Source organism: Tachypleus tridentatus, chromosome 13 (genome assembly GCF_004210375.1).
Source record: "Tachypleus tridentatus isolate NWPU-2018 chromosome 13, ASM421037v1, whole genome shotgun sequence".
Lineage (NCBI taxonomy): Eukaryota > Metazoa > Arthropoda > Merostomata > Xiphosura > Limulidae > Tachypleus > Tachypleus tridentatus.
The window spans coordinates 159431591-159453626 of NC_134837.1; the positions used below are offsets into that span (position 1 = coordinate 159431591).

The 22036-nt window shown below is 32.8% G+C and overlaps 1 protein-coding gene across 1 annotated transcript in view; it reads left to right on the forward strand.

Moving 5' to 3' along the window:
- The window catches only part of LOC143236349 (fat-like cadherin-related tumor suppressor homolog), a 296736-nt gene that overhangs the window by 165314 nt on the left and 109386 nt on the right, over positions 1 to 22036 (forward strand). The window contains exon 3 of the mRNA XM_076474622.1: positions 10614 to 10928. Coding sequence (XP_076330737.1) covers positions 10614 to 10928 — 315 coding nt within the window. The remainder of the gene's footprint in view (positions 1 to 10613; positions 10929 to 22036) is intronic.

Below are 22036 nucleotides of genomic sequence, written 5' to 3' on the forward strand. Positions count from 1 at the left end.
TATGCCGAGCCTTTCTTTAGATCAACTACAGCAAGGTGCACATCATTTTTTAAGATAAAATTTAACTAAAATTATGAAAAGTTCAGCTATTTACAAAAGCCAGTGTTAAAATTATGATTTCAGATCATATTTGAACAGTGCGTTGTAAAAATATAGTTTCACATATTTTTCTGCTAACTAATAAAAGATATAGCAAATTATTAACGTTTGCAAGGGTGGCACGTTTTAGTCCACTTTTGACGGTTGTAACAATACATATTCAATTAAATATACAACTTCAATAACCATGACTGTGTATAATACAATCCATAAAAATAAGTTAATGATCATAAAATTACAAAACACGTGAAAGTGTCACAACACAAATGTTATATCTTTTGGAAAAGAAGCAAAGGAAATTTCTGGTTAGGTTTTCAGCCGTGGGGGCGTTATAATGTGATGGTCAATCCCACTATTAGTTGGTAAAAGAGTAGCCCAAGAATTGGCGGTGGGTGGTGATGACTAGCTGCCTTCCCTCTAGTCTTACACTACTAAATTTGAGACGGCTCGGTGCAGTGGGCTAACAACCTACTCACTTAAATACCTGTTGAAGAATCTGCAAGCGATTGCGACCCTATGTTCCTTGATGGAATCGAGTGGTGAATGAATGAATGAAGGGACATCTTGCATAATTTTTGGACAAAAATGTCTCATAATGTTGTCACGTGTCTTTTTTACATCTGAATGAACTCCTATGGGAAGTTTAAGGGGAACTCTCAATATTTCATAACGATATGTTTTGGGAAGAACAATTTGGTAAACCATAGCCCAGACCTCCAAAGCTTAAACATCTGGTGGTCTCCATATCCTCATAAGCAAACTATTTATGGAAAAAATAAAAATTTGGAACTATCTCTAGTTCATCTATTGAGAGTGCTTATTTAGATGGTGAAAGGTTCTGCGAATCCTTTTCTTGCTTGATCAGGTTACTGCTGGCAAATGGAACTTTATCAGGTGAACCAGATCCTTCATATCCATCATTGTCACTTACTGAAAAATTGTCAGTAGGAGAATTATTCACAAGATCGCCGTTGGATCCAAACAATATCTGCAGTAAATCTATAATATCGTTCTCTCAACACGCGTTTATCATTTATTTTTGAATTAATTTCTTATCCTGAGCTCGAGTCACAGCACATGACGGAAACACGCGTCGATTCTCTGAACAACAACATCATCCCAAGATGAATCAATGATCGGCTTGCTAACACTTTTAAGTTGAGCAACCACTTTTACCCCAGCCAAATCGTTTCATAATAATAATAATACACCCTTACTTGGCCAAGTAGGTCTTACTTCAACCACAAATGGTCGCAAAACTAACTATGATGCTAAATAAATGTCATGGAGTAGAATATTAACAAATTCACTCTTAATACCCTGAGTAATAACAGACTCACTACTAGAAGAACAAACAAACACAAAACGTCTAAATTCCTCCATTACTAACTCCATCCGCATCATACTAACCATCATATTTGTTTTCAGGTATTTTTTAGTTTTCTTATAATAATGAGTGAAACGTTTCTTTCAGTAAGAAACTATCAGGTTTGATAGATGTTTTAAGCATTAAAGACCCGGCATGGCCAAGGGTGTTAAGGCGTTCGACTCTTAATCTGAGGATCGCGGGTTCGCATCTCCATCGCGCCAAACATGCTCGCCACTTTTAGCCGTGGGGCGTTAAAATGTGACGGTCAATCCCACTATTCGTTGGTAAAAGAGTAGCCCGAGACTTGGCGATGGGTGGTGATGACTAGCTGCCTTCCCTCTAGTCTTACACTGCTAAATAAGGTACGGCTAGCACAGATAACCCTCGAGTAGCTTTGTGCGAAATTAAAAAAAACAAACAAACAAGTTAAGCATTAAAAATATTCAACTTTTAGTAAAACCGTTAATTTTTAGGTTATTATACATTGTAAACATTAATCTTTAAGCATTAAAATTTATTATTATTTTTATAAATGTTTTAGTTATTTGTTTTGGTTTGGAGTAGTTTAAATTATTTGAGAAAATAACTTGTCTTAACAAGACTCTTAGGCCTGGCATGGCCTAGCGCGTTAAGGCGTGCGCTTCGTAATCTGAGGGTCGCGGGTTCGCGCCCGAGTCGCGCCAAACATGCTCGCTCTCCCAGCCGTGGGGGCGTTATAATGTGACGGTCAATCCCACTATTCGTTGGTAAAAGAGTAGCCCAAGAGTTGGCGGTGGGTGGTGATGACTAGTTGCCTTCCTTCTAGTCTTACACTGCTAAATTAGGGACGGCTAGCACAGATAACCCTCGAGTAGCTTTGGCGAAATTTCAAAACAAACAAACAAACAAGACTCTTACGAACTACCGACTATAACCTAGTTTGACCACACCTAACATTAAAATCGTTTTTTCATCATTTTAGTTATCATATACCAGAGTTAAATTGAAGTTTATTAAAATATTGTAGACATATAGGAAGTAAAATACGAAACAGTTTTAAAAATCCAAATGATATACCAATAAAACAAAACAAAAAACTTAAATATTTAGAACTCTTTTTGCCTGTACAATGAAGACCTCCGTGGACAGAAACCAATATAATTATTTTAAAACTCAATCATCTGAATTTTTAACTGTTTATAGACAAAACTATGGAATAATGAGGGAATAGAGGTGGATTTGAAAGGAACGTGTTGTGTCAAATAAAATAAATCTAGTGAACTACACACATGTAACGTAAATCTAGATAGTTATGAAATTACAGAGGTTTATGAATGAAGGTAACTCGATTTCCTTTTAAAAATGGTTTTATGGGCAGCTCGAGGTCTTTGCTGTGTGATTTAGCCTAGCTGTGAAGAATAACGTTCCCAAGCAGCATATACACTTTGTTCAGAATATGATAAATGTGTGATAACCACACGCCGAGTTCCTTTCACTTTCATCAACAAATCCATTTCTTACGCAGACAGAAAAATGAGCTACAGCTTGTTCGATATAAAAATAGAGAAGTGGACTTTCCTAATCCTGATTCCGTAATTGATTACAATGTTTTATAATTTACATTTCCAAACAGTGTATAACAAAATACTTCTTTCACTTTCGAATCCAACATTAAGTATTAAATTTATTGATGCCTGAAGAAAGAAGAGAAATGTATTGAGATAGTGTTGTTGGATGGTTGATAATCATGTACACTGATTATACGAAAACAAATTTTTATGCGTGCGTTTTCTTATACCAAATCCACATTGGGCTGTCTGCTGAGTCCACCGACGAGAATCGAACCTCTGATTTTAGCCTTGTAAATCCGTAGACCTACCGCTCTACCAGCGAGGGACAATGTTTATACAGTTGCACTCATAGGTCAGGAGTATCTGATGTAAATGAAGGATATATGCTATATAACTTAAAGCTCGGATATTTTGAAAAATGGAATTGAATGTTAAATATTTTTGACACCAGTTCAAGGCCATCTTAGAAATGTTGTGCAATCCACCTTTTATGCTTAATTGTTCAGGTTCATGAGATTAAACATTATTAAGACACATTGTATATTTACATTGAACAGACGAATCTCAGTCAAGTATGATAATTTTTTATAGGACGATTAGCTAAAAGAAAACTAGAAAATACAAAAGTCGGTTTAGGAATTGGAAGGAAAGCTTTTTTTTACTATTGAAATATTGTTATGATCAGTTTGCTGATATCCAGTGTTATTAACATGAGAACCCTTAATAAATATGGCTAAAAGGGTGTTAATTATCAAATGAATTGACTTGTTTCATTTTATCATTATTTCATTTGGAAAATATATTCTGTTTTACTATTATAGTCTACCTAATGTTATCGTTAAGTGAAAGTAGATTTTTTTTTAATTCATCGAGCTATCAGTGGATGTTTACAAATATATTGAACCTAATAAGTATCGACTTATTACAAAGATATATATACAAAGCTTTAACAAATGTAAGATTCGATAAAATTGAGTCTTTTTAAATAGTTACCAATAAATATGCATGATCAGAGTATAGAAACCTGATATGAATATTTATCGACTCTTGTTTATAACCATCTGTTCTTGTATTACTTCGGCATTAATCAAAATCCTCAGTACACTCGTCGACTCGTAGAACGGTCGTATTGTTAACAGGTATATCAATGTGATTAGATTGAGTTTGTAATGGAGGTTGTATTAAAGACGAAAGCTACTATCTTATGTTGTTAACTGAAACGGTACTCTTTGCATTAGTGCTATTCCGAATTAAACGCTCTTTAAAGGAGAGAAAAATAGACTCTCTGAAATGGAAATTTATCTGTTTATTTAGAAGTCTAGTTATCATAAAGTAATCATTTCGGTTAGTCATGATGGAAGTCTTATCATTGATAAGCCTGAATGCGCGTGTAGCCATCAGTCACTAACGCTCTATTGGTCTCGTTTCATTCCATGGCGGTTGTTTAGTTTATGGCCTTTTATGGAAAAGTATGCTTTGACAGGCTTAAAGCGCCTAAAAGGTTTCGGCTTTGCCCTGAAACATTACTAGTAATATATTATACTTTAGAAAATTGGTTTTGTTACAAGTGAATAAGTAACACACCAGAATCCCTGTTTGACCAAAAGTGCGTCGTGGTAACAAAACTAAATGTAAGAACCATTGCGTTTAACGAACATCTACTATGTTTTGGTGTTGATATACTGTTTTAGGATCTATACTGAGTTATTTACAAAGTCTGGAGCACGGCTAAATTCCTATTAAAGCTAGCATGTGGATCGGAGAGGTTTTCCCAACTTGGAGATAAAATTGTAAACTTCATACATTCAAGTTGAAGAACAATACAGATAAAGGTATTCAAAATATCATGTTCTAATAAATATATATATAGTGGATATACAGTTCAAAATATTATGTCCCAATAAATATATATATATAGTAGACATACAGTGTTGATTCACCTTCACCCTCTAGTCTAACGGTGGTCTGCGAATAAATGTAGTGTATATTAAAAACTGGCCTGGCGTGTCCAGGTGTTTCAGGCGCTCGACTCGTAATCTGAAGGTCGCGAGTTCGAATCCCCATCACACTAAACGTGCTCGACCTTTCAGCCGTGGGGGCATTATAATGTCAATCCCACTATTCGTTGATAAAAGAGTAACCCAAGAGTTGGCGGTGGGTAGTGATGACTAGTTGCCTTCCCTCTAGTCTTATACTGCAAAAGCAAGAACGACTAGTGCAGATAGCCCTCGTGTAGCTTTGCGCGAAATTCAAAGAACAAACAATTAATTAACAAATACTCAATTAATTGCAACGCAAGTGGTTACCTCTTATTTTATCAAATAGGTGTCGCAAAATCAGTTTAATTAAATATTTCAAAAACTGTTAGTTTAAAGAGAATTATAACGATATAATCTTGTGTTAAGAACAATACCTGATAACTTTCCTTCTTACTTTAACTGGTTGCTTTACCAGAACAACTAAATATAAAGGGGCACTAAAACTAAATTGTTTGGGCTAATTCCATAAATAATGTTTTTATGTTCCAGTCATTTGCAAGTAATCGAAAAAGTAAATTAATAGTTTGTCTTACTTTTATTTCAAGTTAATTAATACTATTACTCCAACGTTATGAAACTCGTTCGTCGATTCTTACCGTAAAGAAGTATATATTTTCTCCAAACTTTCGGTTATCGCTCAGGTGTTTGACTGCCAAAAAACTATGAAATAAGTATGTTGTTTCCGTACCTCAGAAAATGTCATTGTTTTCTTAAAGTTAAAACGTATTTTCTTATTTTGTTGGCCCGGCATGTTCAGGTGGGTTAAGGTGTTCGCCTAGTAATCTGAGGGTCACGGATTTGAATCCCCGTCGCACCAAACATACTCGCCCTTTCAGCCGTGGGGGCATTATAATGTGACGGTCAATCCCACTATTCGTTGGTAAAAGAGTAGCCCAAGAGTTGGCGGAGGTTAGTGATGACTTGCTGCCTTTCCTTTAGCCTTGAGGAATCTGATTCCTCACGGTAGACACAGAAAATAGTTTATTGTAACTTTCTTATAAAACAAACACACACACATTTGTATTTAGTTATCTTTTGTAATCTTTTCACAAATATTACAAGGCTGTGCCTTTTACCCTTATTTCATTTTTTCTCAAGTATTTCTATGTCAAATATTTTATTTCAATTAGTTTTCACTTAAAGTTTTTTTTATATTAATTCTTCGATAAATTTTCAAATTAGAGCAGTAAATGTGGTTTTGTATCTTGAAGCTAAAGAAAATGAATTGCGTTTCTCTTAATATCGATTCTTTAAAATTAAGTAAATGTAAACATTCTGTGCACTACATCTGCTAATCTTAAGAAAACATAAGATCAAAGAATTTTCTAATATGTATATGATGTGATACAACATACTTATATGTGTACAATAGTCTATGTAAAAACAAAACAAAAAAGCTCTCAAAAGAAACCAATTGTTTGTTTTGTTTGTTTTTTGAATTTCACACAAAGCTACTCGAGGACTATCTGTGCTAGCCGTCCCTAATTTAGCAGTGTAAGACTAGAGGGAAGGCAGCTAGTCATCAACCACCCACCGCCAACTCTTGGGCTACTCTTTTACCAACGAATAATGGGATTGATCGTCACATTATAACGCCCTCATGGCTGATAGGGTGAGCATGTTTGGCGGGGATGCGAACCCGCGACCCTCAGATTACGAGGCGAACACCTTAACACGCTTAGTCATGCCGGGCCCTCAAAAGAAACAAACACAGATTATGAACATTTTACTTCAATAGGTTGAACGTGCCAGGACTATAAATCTATTGATTTTTTTCTTTGGTTCGCTTTGTCGCAAAAAAACGCACTCCGCAGTTACAGAAATAAGTGAGCTAAAAGAAAAAGGTGAAATTTCATTATAAGTTCAAACAAGAGTAGCCTAAATATTAACTTTAATTGGCGATGGATATGTTGATTAAATGGCTGATTCTCTTCTGATCTGACAGTTCAGAATTAGGTATGAATACGCACAGATACCTCTAGTGCAGTTTTTGCAAGAAAATTATAAAATAAATAAATTACGTTACTGTAATGTCACATAACTGAATTTTCTAGTGATAAAAACAGAGAACGTTTTCATTTACGACGAAATCAAGTCATAACTTAGCAACTAATGATACGACATGCGTAAAAGCTTAGTAATTTTAATTTAATAAAATATTTTAGTCCCAAAATTTTTATTTGATTGAGTACACTTACAAAGCTAGCTCCTTGTGAACAAGTCCGTTTTTATAAATAGCCACTTCCATTTTCATGAAACATATTTATTTACTAACTTGTATACCATTCACTACTAGTGAAGTCTGCATATTGCATAATATGAACAAAAATTACCTGTTAGAACTTTGAATGTGTATGAGGAACTGACAAAAAAAAATTATTCATTTTCCTGGAAAAAATCTATTGGGGAAGTCGATAGTAATTAGTAGGAATATATGTAGTGTTGAAGACATTTTTCTTTGTATGTTATGTTTCTACTACATACGTTATTATAAACACTAACAAAATATGAACCCACAGACTTTTTGGTGCATACACGATTTAGAAAAATGCGTTTAGGCATCTGACATGATTAATTCTAGAGTTAATTTGTGTATAGATTCCCAAGTTTAGGCTAAAGGTAGTGTACTACTTCTTTCTTGTTTGTGTTTTACATTACATTTAGCTGTAAAGTTTTAGTAAACGTTGAATACAATACTTCCTTTAACAGTCTGCATAAAAAACGTGTATATATATATTCGCATTTTATTTATCCTTAAAAGACGACATATTTTTAACTTTTTATGACACTTCATCTGTAATTTGTATCGTGTGTACTAGAAGTAAAATTTCATTGATGAGAAACAAAATACAAATTACTGACCAGCGATGAAAGTAATAATGTGATACTTTGAGATAGCTTCAGTTACTGACCAGCGATGAAAGTAATAATGTTAATTAGATACTTTGAGATAGCTTCAGTTACTGACCAGCGATGAAAGTAATAATGTGATACTTTGAGATAGCTTCAGTTACTCACCAGCGATGAAAGTAATAATGTTAATTAGATACTTTGAGATAGCTTCAGTTACTGACCAGCGATGAAAGTAATAATGTGCGATGAAAGTAATGTGATACTTTGAGATAGCTTCAGTTACTGACCAGCGATGAAAGTAATAATGTGATACTTTGAGATAGCTTCAGTTACTGACCAGCGATGAAAGTAATAATGTGATACTTTGAGATAGCTTCAGTTACTGACCAGCGATGAAAGTAATAATGTTAATTAGATACTTTGAGATAGCTTCAGTTACTGACCAGCGATGAAAGTAATAATGTTAATTAGATACTTTGAGATAGCTTCAGTTACTGACCAGCGATGAAAGTAATAATGTGATACTTTGACATAGCTTCAGTTACTGACCAGCGATGAAAGTAATAATGTGATACTTTGAGATAGCTTCAGTTACTGACCAGCGATGAAAGTAATAATGTGATACTTTGAGATAGCTTCAGTTACTGACCAGCGATGAAAGTAATAATGTGATACTTTGAGATAGCTTCAGTTACTGACCAGCGATGAAAGTAATAATGTTAATTAGATACTTTGAGATAGCTTCAGTTACTGACCAGCGATGAAAGTAATAATGTTAATTAGATACTTTGAGATAGCTTCAGTTACTGACCAGCGATGAAAGTAATAATGTTAATTAGATACTTTGAGATAGCTTCAGTTACTGACCAGCGATGAAAGTAATAATGTGATACTTTGAGATAGCTTCAGTTACTGACCAGCGATGAAAGTAATAATGTTAATTAGATACTTTGAGATAGCTTCAGTTACTGACCAGCGATGAAAGTAATAATGTTAATTAGATACTTTGAGATAGCTTCAGTTACTGACCAGCGATGAAAGTAATAATTAGATACTTTGAGATAGCTTCAGTTACTGACCAGCGATGAAAGTAATAATTAGATACTTTGAGACAGCTTCAGTTCAACGTGAACAAACCCATCTTTCAGTGAAGTTACTTGGCCTGTAATCACTATTCAATTGAAGTTAATATGTGGTGTAAAAAATACGTGTTAACAAATATCGTAAGATACAATACTTGTACATAAATTAAATAAGTTAGAAACAACACAAAGTCAAAGGTGTACAATAATGTATTACAATCCACACCATACTCGTTGGACAACCTTACACATTTCTGTGATCAGTACCATTTCGTCATCATCAAACGAAGTCGGAGATAACAGTGAGAGAGAAACAAACTGATATACATCCACCTAGATGTTCAAGCACATTCATCTTCTGCTAAAACTTTATAAACTATTCTAAATTAGTGATTGAATGTTCTAACATACTAGGAGAGCATGCTACATCCACTTGTTAATGTAATCATAGTGTTATGATGCATTCAAACGCATTGGGAAGTTTGAGAAATTCTGTAATGTCACATTGCATATTACACGCAGTAGGCCATCTGTACTAGTTGTGAAGAAGAAAGTTGATAGTTTTATAATTAAGATTAATCTTGTTTTCTAAAGCGACGCAACATATTGAGGTTATAGTTTGAATATCACATCAAGCAAGTTCGAGAGTAAAATATCGTTAGAAGTTATTTACACTAAAGGACAACTAAAATACGCTTTTGTTTGTATATGAGCACATAAATCCTAGTATTTTTTTTTCATTTGTAGTTAATCACAAAGCTGCATAAAAGGTTTTCAGTTAGTTTCTTCATTTCTTGTCCTTTTTATCCTGATAGTAGTCCGATGACTAAATATACTGAACTATGAATTTACAGGTTCATTTAGCATCCAGAGTAGGCAAAAGACAAAACTGTACTACGAATTTTAGGGGCGAGGTTAAGTTACAAGAGTAAAAATCATATCTCACTATTCCTCTGGCACTATTTCTAAGCACAAGAGGTGTTTGTGATATCTTGATTGTTTGTGATGTTTTGGTTGGTTGTCTTATTTCTAGTTAGTCTTCTCAGTTCAAAACTTGGGACGGTTAGAACAGATATTTGTTCAGTAGCCTTTATGAGAATATCTGAAACAACCACTTTTCAGATATTAAGTTCTTTTACTCGTTTGAACCCATCTACGTATTTTGTTTTATGTAATATTAATTTGTTTCTGAACTTCTTGCTTAGCTAATTTCTCGTATTTCCCATCTTTCTCGTCTTTACCTCATTTTAAACTTTTTCTGCTTATCAGTAATTTTTATCACAATCTCTGTTTCGTTTCCCCTTCTACAAAGTTTCATATTAATAACAAACGGGTATCATACAAAACAAACAAACGAAACATTTGAAGGAACAAAATGTGAAGTATACAAAATGACGCTCTTTAGTGAAAGTGTGTTTTGCAAATTACCTTTTCTGTTTCAGCTAGAATTGTTTATAGGTCCAATTCCTTGGGAAATGAGTGATTCTTTATATGAATATATTTTTACAGGTAGATTGTCAAAGCTGCATCTGTACTTATCACATATTCTGATTTTTTAATACATTGTACACCTAGATATAATGTTGAATACTGACTACATACATACTTTTGTTTTATTTAGGAAATATTTGGACCAAGACTCCTCTAGATCGTGAAGAACAATCTTACTATTGGCTATCAGTATATGCTCAAAACAAAGGAGCTTTCTCTCTTCAGACCAGATTAGATGTCTACATAGAGGTTCTGGATGAAAATGACAATGTACCTCTCACTGACGAACCTATCTATTACCCCTCCGTAGTGGAACGTGCAGATCCAGGAACTACAGTGATTCGACTGAATGCTTTCGATCAAGATGTGAACTCTCAAGACGGGCTAACTTTTAATATTACAGCTGGAAATGGTCAAGGGTTCTTTGTTATCGATCGAACAACAGGTAAATTTCAAATACCATCAGCTTGTTCTGAGATTACCGAAAGGTATCTTGTATTTTATTGAAAAACGAACGAATGGTCTCAAAATTATACTATATAATAATTCGTCTAATAAAATAGTTAAAACTATTAAGGTAAACGGGAAATTGTCTTAATTAAATAATTTTTAATGAAACCGAGAAGGTTCTTGGAAATGTCCAGTCGTAGTTCAAATTGGTTTCCAACTTGTATTTACATGGATTTGATGTTTGAAGCTAAGTTTTCTTTTTTTGTTTTGAAACAAAATGACAAGTCAGTGATTGGTAAAATATTCAATTAATACAATTGTAGATATAAATTTTTGAACAGTCGCTCTTATATGAATTAACTAATATAGATTTCTTTAATTGAAAAAACCAAATATTCGATTTTGCTAATATTTACAAACTTTAGTGATTTTAATTACTTGCGTCTTTAAAACAATGGACCTATAATTAATTTCAATTTAATATTTGTAATATACATATACCCACCAGGAGGTATATGTGGTCTTTAATACTCTTTGACATTGAAATATAGAGTTGTGAACCCATTTTTGTGACTGTAAAATATTGCCATCTATTACTCAAAGACATATGTATATACATAAAACTATTATATCTAACATATGAGTTCAAAATACCAAACTATTTTATGGGTCCCACCACGAATATACAAAGAGATTTTATATGAATATATTATATTTTTCGTCTAATAATGTGGCCCGGCATGGCCAAGCACGTTAAGGCGTGCAACTCGTAATCCGAGGGTCGTGGGTTCGCATCCCCGTCGCGCCAAACATGCTCACCTATTTAGCCGTGAGGGCGTTATAATGTGACGGTCAATCCCGCTATTCGTTGGTAAAAGAGTAGCCCAAGAGTTGGCGGTGGGTGGTGATGACTAGCTGCCTTCCCTCTTGTCTTACACTGCTAAATTAGGGACGGCTAGCACAGATAGCCCTCGAGTAGCTTTGTGCGAAATTCAAAAACAAACAAACAAATCGTTTAATAATCTAGTAATACTTAGAGAGTTTGTATATCCAACAGACTCATGAAATTGTGCCGGATTCTGTCAAAATTGCTAATTAGACTGTTCTAATTAGACTTCTAAATATTGTATAACTTTGTTCACTTTACGAGTTGCAGCATTGTTCAAGAATTGTTGTAAAATGCTAAGTTGAAACCTTAAAACTGATACCAATAGAAATGGAGACTGGATATAATTAGAGTTAAGTAAGCTATTGATCTAGGAAGCTTTACATTTTACATTTCGGGTTTAAATTTAGTTAGCTACATGAACAAAATTGTAATAAAAAGCTACTGTTTGAAAAACATTCATCAATTACATTTAGACAATGTGGCCAGTTCCATTTGGGAAAAATAAATGCTTGTCGTGGTGCAAATAATAACTTCTGCTACAAACGTCGCACTTTCTAGTTTTATAAAATTGCAGGTTACTTGTTTACAATTTTAAAAGCCCTTTCAAACAAAGGAAAATGATTTTTTTTCATATCAAATCGATATTATATGTTTTTAAATTATAAAACTAATGATGCCTTGCACTTCTGGGCATTGTATTCAATTAGCCAATTATTATCTATTAAGCATAACTTTAAAAGAATAAAATACGTGCTTATCGAAGAAATTACATTTGAACATAATTAAAATATGTTAGCAAATGAAGGAAGTTTAATGGCTTCAGTATTGAAACCGAAATGTCGTTCCAATTTAGAAATAGGCAAAAGCCGTCCATTAAAGCCAAAGGTTTACAGCAAATAAAAGGTTTCATTAGTTTTTCTTTTCAAGATGAACGTAATTAGTAAATTCCAAAGCTATGTAGTACATGTTTGAATTGCATTAATGTAAGAAAGTTGTAATTACTACCGGAACAAGTCATTAGTTTCAAAAGCAACATATCTTCAGCAAATACCAGAAAGAATGGGTAAACGTGTTCTGTTTACTACCTTTTAATTACAGGGCTGACACAAACTATAGGAAAACAAGAACGCTGACGGGTAATGAAAATGAAGAAATCATTAAACCAATGTACTAAATACGAGAAGCAAGCAGATACACTCAAGAAAACAAATATTCACGATGTAGAAGTGAACAAACACATAACAAATCAGTATGAAAAATAAAATAAAATGTCAAATCTTGGTTGCGAATACAAAGGACCTAAAGCATACGTTGACTCAGATTTTACGATCTTTCTATTTTATTCCTTTATTGCAAAAAAAATATTTGTGTTTTTTATCCGATATTCGCACCTTACGATCCGTGTTAGTAAAATTCATCGATGGTTTCTATCATGTGAAATTTCTTAAAGTACTACCATGAATATGTGGATATTTCTTAATGTTGCTGTTCTTTTCAAATAAATGTTTAAAATTCAGTTAGGTTTGTTTATTTTGAATTTCGTTCAAAGTTATACGAGGGCTATCTGCGTTAGATTAAAGGGAAGGCAGTTAGTTATTACCATCCACCAGTAACTCTTGGGCTATTCTTTTACTAACGAATAGTAGGATTGACCATCAAATTATAACACCTCGACAAGGCTGAAAAAACAAACATATTTGGTGTGACGGGAATTCAAACCCACGACCCTTATATTATGAGACGAGCGCCCTATCCACTTATCTTATGCTGGGCCTAAACCTTCTAATCGTACAGCTATTAACTGTATTACAAATACATGAGATTAAAAAGGAAATAACTTTTGTTCATTAAAACATAAACATGTTAAATTATTTAACATTGAATGTCTTATTTTAAAGACAAATTTGTATATATTTTGCAAAAATACTTTATGCGACCAACCACTAATCAATTAAATGAAAGACAGTAGATCTGGCATCGATCCAAGCAAAGATTTGGCACATTAGACTATTTGTTTTTCTTCAGCGATCTAAACTTGGACAACCTTCGATCTGAATGAAACGAAAGTGACGTGATCACAGGGAAAGTATTAGTTACAGCGACAAAAAAGACGTTGAAGATAGGTAGAGAGACTGACTAAACCTTTAAGCTGTTATTTTTACCTTAGCTTTTATTATAACCTAGAGCGAAAGCTTCCATCTCTCCTTTCCAACTGACTGTACATTATCTTAAAAACAGAATATCTATCAATAAAACTCATCTATCTTTGCAGATATTAGATAAGGCAAGTGAAATGGCAAATGGGTCGATTGGAGCTTTATTAATATTATAGTATACACCTCTACCTCACGTGGTGTTTTCTTTAGTATATCATTGCTGAGAATGAGGTCCGGATTTGATGTAAGGAAAACTTTTGCGCCATTGATTGGCATTCCTGCTTAGTCGCAAGTTCTGGGAATGTCTGTAAATAACATAACTAGAAGCTTGAGTTTTTTCATCTTTCTTATGCTTCTTTTTTATTATTACATAATTACTCAAAAATAAAACCAGTAGTGAGAACAATTTTTACTGAGGTGACATAGTTACAAATGGATTAGCCACTTTTGTAACTATTAATTATTGGTAGTTATATTTTTAAAAGAAAATCATACTTCTAGTGTAAACGATGCTGTCATTCCACTTTGAAGTTGTTGTTTTTTTAACAGAAATTTGGTGTTCCCTTAAAAACCTTAAGAATAAGGTTAAACAGAAATCACTAGCCAATAATAAATAAACAATATTTGTTTTATTTGGAACCTCATTATATTTAGACCTTATTATAAATACAGACTTCATGTGTTTATTGACACTCTGCTTTAAAAATACAAACAATAAGATAAAGAAAAACTTTTCAAAAACGGAACTAAATGTAGGAATGGCATTTGTATTAATCCTACATAACAGCATAGACATTAATTAACATATAACAATTAAATTACATGGTAGTGTGTCGTGCAGCCAAAACAAGTTGTGTGCTATTAACGGAAGCAAGTGTTTCGCGATTTTTCACTTTCTGCAACTCGGACTGTGGCAATACAAACTACTACATACTTTTAGCTGATATGTTCTTCTAGACCCTTACTTCACATACCAAATTTCAAGGCAATTTATTAAGAAATACATGAGAGAAAAAAATCCGATTTTTCTTGAAATTCTTCCCTTTTTCTTTGCATCGAAAGTACAGAAACTTTTCTTTATAGAAATACATATTTAACTTTTATGGAGTTTTTATTCAAAATTAAGGCGGAGATAGATCTTTATAACCTGAACTTAGGTGTCAATTTTCTTCTAAGTATGGACTGCATGTACAAAAGTATTTGGTTAAAAACCTCTCAATTTTGGTCAAAATTGAGTTATAATTTAGCTTGCAATTAGAGAAATTAAATACAATATTTTATTCGATAAATAAGTCAAAAACTAGCTTACTATCAAACTTAGGCTTAACAGTGTTAACAAAAAGTATTCAATAATAGTATCAAGTTTTTATTTTAATTTACATATAATACAATAGTTAAGACTAGTTCGGGGGTTAAGTGTTACCAGTTAGTTAGGTGTGATATGTGCAATGATTGGGTTTTATTTGAGAACTTTGTACCGATGCGTGGCTTTGAGGAAGCTAGTAGTGAGGATGAACAATTTATATGTAGATTTCGCAGGCTGAAAGAAAAGTTGGAGGCTACCTTAACTAAAGCTGAGAAAAGTGATAAGAGATGTATAAACTGTGAAAAATGACATTAGGACTTTCAGAGGAACTTAAGCTTTGCTTTTACTTGCAAGAGAAACACCAACTAAGATTAGCGATGTCATCCAGGAGGGTAGTATTATAGTTAAAAGTAATGAACTTAATTGTATAGACCCTATTCTATTGAACAACAGATTTCAGCCCTAATCTTATGTAGGAGAAGAACTATTGCATGGAGGGAATGCAATAGAATACAGAAGGACATGGATTATGAAATTAAAGAGGTTATAGTTACAGGTGATTTCTTGATATGGCATTTGAATAGAATAATATTTTGGGGTAAAAGGGAAGAAAATAGTTAGATTATCTTGCCCTTGGGCGTAGGTGGAAAACATAATTAAAATGTAAGAGATATAATGAAGGGGACTGGCAACGATGAAACTTTTGTTTTGCATATAGGAGCTAACAGTATAAGGAAGAGTAAGTAAGAGGAACTCATTAATAAGTGCATTGCGTTGATAAAAGCATTTAAAGTCCATGAATTAATTGTATCAGAGACACTGCGAAAAGTTAAGTGTAGAGATGAAATGCTTAGTGGGCCACAAGGGATAAATGAAAAGCTGGAATTAATATGTAAGGAGGAACAAGTTAGCTGGTTGAACTTGTGGGATCAGTTCAGCGTGAAGAGGAAACTATATGCAGTAGATAGGGTTTCTGTTAGTGGATATCAAGGGAAAATATCTTAGTTAGAATTTGTTACAGATCATTAAATAAAATTCATAAAATTAGTGAGAATCTTTACACCGATATTGAGATTTGAGCTGATTATGGAGTCATAATTAGGGATGATTTTAATTTCATACATATTGACTTGAAATTGGTAGAGTCAAACAATGAGGGTAATAGGTTTCTGGAAACTGTTAAAGATGAATTTCTTTGGTCATGGAACCAACTTAAAATAATGCTATTCTAGGTTTATTGTTAACATGTAATATAGAAACATAATAATTTTAAATTTAAAAAACATCAAAATTTATCTTTTGTAAATTTGGCAGCTGAGTTATTTGAGACACTGAGGAAATGTATAATTTTTTTAATATACAAAATAAATATATTCCTTACAGAAAAAACGTAGCTGCAAGTAAACAAACCAGGTTAGGTCACAATCTATATAAGAGAAAATTAATGCAAAACATCAAAATGCAATAAATTAAAATTGTCTGGTATTAAAGAAGGTTTAAAAGCTTATAGAAGATCGATAAAGTTGTTAAAGCAGCAAGATTAAAACATCCAAAAGGATTTATGCATAAAATTTGGCTGAAAACATGAAAATTAACAGTAAGGATTTTTTTAAAAGTATATTAGGGGTAAACAAATTATTAGGATAGGGATAGGGCCCTTGAGGGATGACAAATAAAAGCTTATGTATAATAATTATGAAATGGCTGAGTTAATAAATTATGCTTTTTCTTCAGTCTTTACTAATGAAATATTCCTCATATTGAACAATTGATAGATGAAAACAAAGTTGAAAAAGACAGTTGCATAAATTCTGACCTGGTCAAAATAAAATTGGAAAGTTTAAAGAATTATGAGGTCAGAAAATATTTCCCCGACAATTTTAAGGAAGGTTAACGATTAGATGTGTGACAATTTTACTAAGTCATTCAACAGCAGACAAGTACCAACAAACTAGAAATCAGATAATGTCATTCATATTTTCAATTAAAGTAACATAAGTTGTCCCAATTATTATTGACCTATTAGTTTTATATCAGTTGTGGAAATAATTTTAGAAAATCTCATAAAAGATACTAGGCAAAGTCATTTAACAAAGTTTAGAATTTTATCGGTCACTCAACATGGTTTTACTAGAGGAAAATATTGGCTTAGAAATCATTTGACATATTTTGAAAATGTTGCTGCGTACGTATATGAGACTAAAAATGTATATTTGGTGTATCTGGATTTTTAGAAAGCATTTGACAAGGCGCCCACATAAAAGGCTTGTAAAGAAACGTATTTCTACAGGTGTGGAAAATAAGTTAAGTAATCGGGTTGAAGAATGGCTCGATGGAAAAAAACAAAAGGCTGCTGTAAATATAGTTGCTCAGCTTTCTTGTTTTCATTTGTGTTAATGACATAAATGAAAGAATGTTCAATAAATTATTCAAATCTGCTTATGATATCAAGGTCTTGGATGTTGCTGGCTGTCAAGAGGAGACTGCTGCTTAACAAAAGGATTTACATAATTTAGTGAGTTAGGCAAATAAATATCATATGGGTTTTAGTTATAAAAATGCAAGATATTGCATGTAGGTTATCATAATTTGAATTATAAGTATAATTTGAATAGGAATAACCTTAACAGTATCATTAAAGAAAGGATCTTAATGTAATGGTTGATCATTCTCTTAAACCGTTTGGGCTAGTGGTAGAATTGTTAGTTGTATCTACAGAGATATTGAATACACGTCTAAAGAGGTTATAATTTCATTATAAAAGTTACCAGTTAAGCCACATTAGTGTATTGTACTCTGACTTGAGCTTGTTATCTTATGAAAGATATTGAATTGTTGGAGAGGAGGTTGAGAGAAGGGTTACTAAAATGGTGCCTTAGATTGAATAGTTATCGTATGAGGAGAGATTAAGAACTTTAAATTGTTTTCTCTTGAAATAAGATGAATTAGTAACGATCTGATTGAAGTTTTTAAGATTGTAAAAGAAATTAATAATGTTGATGCACTAACATTTTGCATATCTAACAGTGAGAATTATAGAACTAAGGGACATAGAGTAAGGCAAAGTAGAAGCCGTCTTCAACTAAGAAATTTTATTTTTCAAATGGGGTGGTTGGCCTATGGATCGGATTGCTTTGAAATGTTGTAAAGGCAGTAAGTTTGAAGTAGTTTAATTGAAAGCTTGATAGATATATGAATGACAAGGACTGGCTTTTAATTTTTTTTAATTTATTCGTTTAATATTTTTGGTTTGGTTTAGAGGATAGAACAGTCAATATTGTCTAACAGGCCCCTTGTTGTCCATAAACATTATGTTATAAATTTAACCATTGAACTCATTTTAAAATTCCTTCTAATAAGTACATACGGCTGATATAAAGCAACAAAAATATATGGTGAAAGTAAAAGTAGTTACGTAAGTGTGGGTAATGCCAACAAACCAGATTAGCAGTTTCTAACTCAAGTATTGAAAAGAATAATACGGGAGGATGATTATTATTCCTTATTCATTGCCATCTTTTAAGCACAAGTTAGCTAAATTTTATGAAGTTCTCTTAATTAAAGAAAGGTTAGCGTCATATGATATTAGCTAAAACAATTAATGTGAGGAATGATTCTTGATACTGCTGTATTGAGTGGAAGTGGGTAATGACACGAAACTGTTGATCTAGATTCCATGAAGTTACTATAAAGGAAGTTACTAACACTGTTTTAGAGAGTAAAAATTACCACCATACATTTTAAAGAATCTTGTTAGTTTTGTGAGGTAAAATTTTCTTCCGAAATATAGGATTGCGACCCTAAAGCTAATGTTGGTTGCCATGATGCCCAAACTAAGCAAAAAACTCGACATGACTAATGAATGGATGAATATTTTGTGTAAAATTCTTATCAATGTATAGCTACCACTTTGGCTTCCAATTTTGAATTTATTCCTTTTAGTCGCATGTTCCTATCCGTTTTTGGTCTCAGCTTTTTTCACCTCTAAGGTGTTTGTAATTAGACATATATAGCTGTGAAATCACGTTTGGGTTTAATTTATCCTAATTTTGTTTGTTTGTTAACATTCTACTACACTATATGCTGTACAATTACATAGGGGAGATGCAAATGTTATCCCCACTGTTTGTACTGGTGTTGAAGGATTGATATTAGCCATTCCTACGTATATTTACTTTTTGAAATGTTTTTTCTTTATATATGTATTTAAAAATCAGGGGAATAACGACATATCGTTTTTTTGATGTTGCCTTTTCTTTTCTCAACGATCTTCATCTCTTACTACTTAAAATATTGTGCAAGCTTGTTTTGTTTGTTTGTCCACTTGTTTATGGTTAATCTACACCTACTATGCCTACCTGCCGCCGTGCCTATTTTTGAGCTGCGACTCGAACAATTATGGCCCGTTGGTTCTACATGTCTCGTGATCACGAATTAATAGAAATGTGTACGTTATAAGACTGGTGAAAAAACTCATTAGTCGTTCAGACAAAAGTGGCCCAATATTTGGCGGTGGGTGCTATCGATAAGCTGCTTTCTCTTGAATCTATCACTTAAAAATTAAGGGCGTATAGTGCAGATAGTCGTTGAGTATCTTTGTACAAGTGTTTGAAAAGACACATAGAGAAATTAATGCAAAAATCTCATTTGGTGAAAGCGTATAGATTTTTTACCATATTATGATTATTCTTCTCCATATAGAAACATTACACGACAAATTTCTTTCAAACTGAAATACCAAATACAAACGTTTGTACCTCGAACATACTGCACGATTTCTGTAATAAATGTAGGTACTTGCGATTAATTTCACCTTTAATATACGTCTTCTGAGGGACACATACAGATATAAAACAACAATGAAAGTTAATGTCAGAAAATAACTTACTAAATGCCAGAGTTCAGTCTTGCATCTTGCAAATGAAAGTATGCAACTTTTTAGGTAAAACTTACAAGTGGAAATCTTTAGTTGGTGTGAATACACGGCGAATGAACTAATTAGGAGTTGTAAGTATTCATTTTTCTTGATGTCAGTGGAATATGTTTTTATTATAACTTATGTTCTCAGTAAGTAAGGAGAAGAAGGATTAGAGGATGTGTTGAGACAATAAAAATTTATTTACACATGAGTAAAAAAAAAGGTGTGAAATATAACTGTGGAACAATAAGATAAAAATGAAAAAAGAGAAATAAAAAATAGGGAAAGTAATCGAAAAACCTATTAAAACGCAAAAGTAACAATAGAAGAAAATTGACAACAAGCGAGAAATCAAAATGTGAGTAGAAGAAATGGTTAAAAAAGGATAATTAAGATATAAAAAGTTGTTTTCTGTAGGTCAATAACAAAGAAGAAAAACGAATGTGATAAAAACAGAGAAAATCACTATTAAAATAAGAAAAACAAAAAGAAGGATTTTAAAAGTATTAATAAAAGAAGTTCGAAAGGCTTGAGGAGAGAGGAAAAAAAGAAATGTTGAGGAGGGAAGACTAAAATAAAAACATAGAGGAAGACAAACTGTAATAAAAACGAGGAAATGTGAGGATTTATTTGAAATTTAGGTTTTACTAGAGAAATAGAAGAATAAAAAATAGAAGTAGCAGTTAGTGGAGATTTTACTAGAAAGAAGGAATATATGTTTTCAAAATACTCGTTTTGTAAAGAAAAATCTTCAAGAGAGATAAAGTGAGGGAGATGGAATATATTGAGTATTAAAAATATAGTTTTAATTAAATAAAATAGGATTGATAACATAGAATATATATATATATAAAGGACGGAAACAACAAGAAGCAAGTAAAATATAATAAACCAATTAAAATACAATTAAGATAAGAATCAAAGATAATGACAAGCAGTTCAATGAAAAGCAAGTCGTATAGAAGAAGTGTAAAAGAAAAAGTCGTGACTTAACACTAATAAGCAGAGAATAAAACTTTAGTTTAAAATGGAGAATTAAAGCAGAAAATGAGCAAGAAAAATGATAACAATGAAAAAGACAGACTGAAATATATTTATTTAAAACTTAATTACATTCCACCAGGCGTCTGCTCAATGATTATTATTTTAAGAATGCTATGCGCAGGTCTTTCTTTCCCTTGGCGCTATCAGAGCTATTTAGTCTGTTATCAAGGGAAATAATTACGCCCATGGGATATATTAATGTTCTCTTAAAACCTGTAATGGATACGGATATTTACTCAATGTCAATGTTGTTTCTATACTTAATATATTGTTACAGTGAACTTTCCGAAACTCGTGGATAAGAGTTTTGTTTTAGAATTTCGCACAAAGCTACACGAGTACTATCTGTGCTAGCCGTCCCTAATTTAGCAGTGTAAGACTAGAGGGAAGGCAGCTAGTCATCACCACCCACCGCCAATTCTTGGACTACTCTTTTACCAACCAATAGTGGGATTGACCGTCACATTATAACGCCCCCACGGCTGGGAGGGCGAGCATGTTTAGCGCGACGCGGGCGCGAACCCGCGACCCTCGGATTACGAGTCGCACGCCTTACGCGCTTGGCCATGCCGGGCCATGGATAAAAGAATGTTACATAAAACACCATTTCAAAACTGTTCAGTGTTCATTTAGAATGTATTATGCTTAAAGTTTGTGAATATTTGCGTAATTGATTTTAACAATTTTTTTTATGTACGTTTATTTTATTAATACAAGCGTTTCTTTACCTACGTTATTTATCCCTGTTTTTTGAATGTTCAATAACCAACAAAGTTCAAGGTTTATTCTC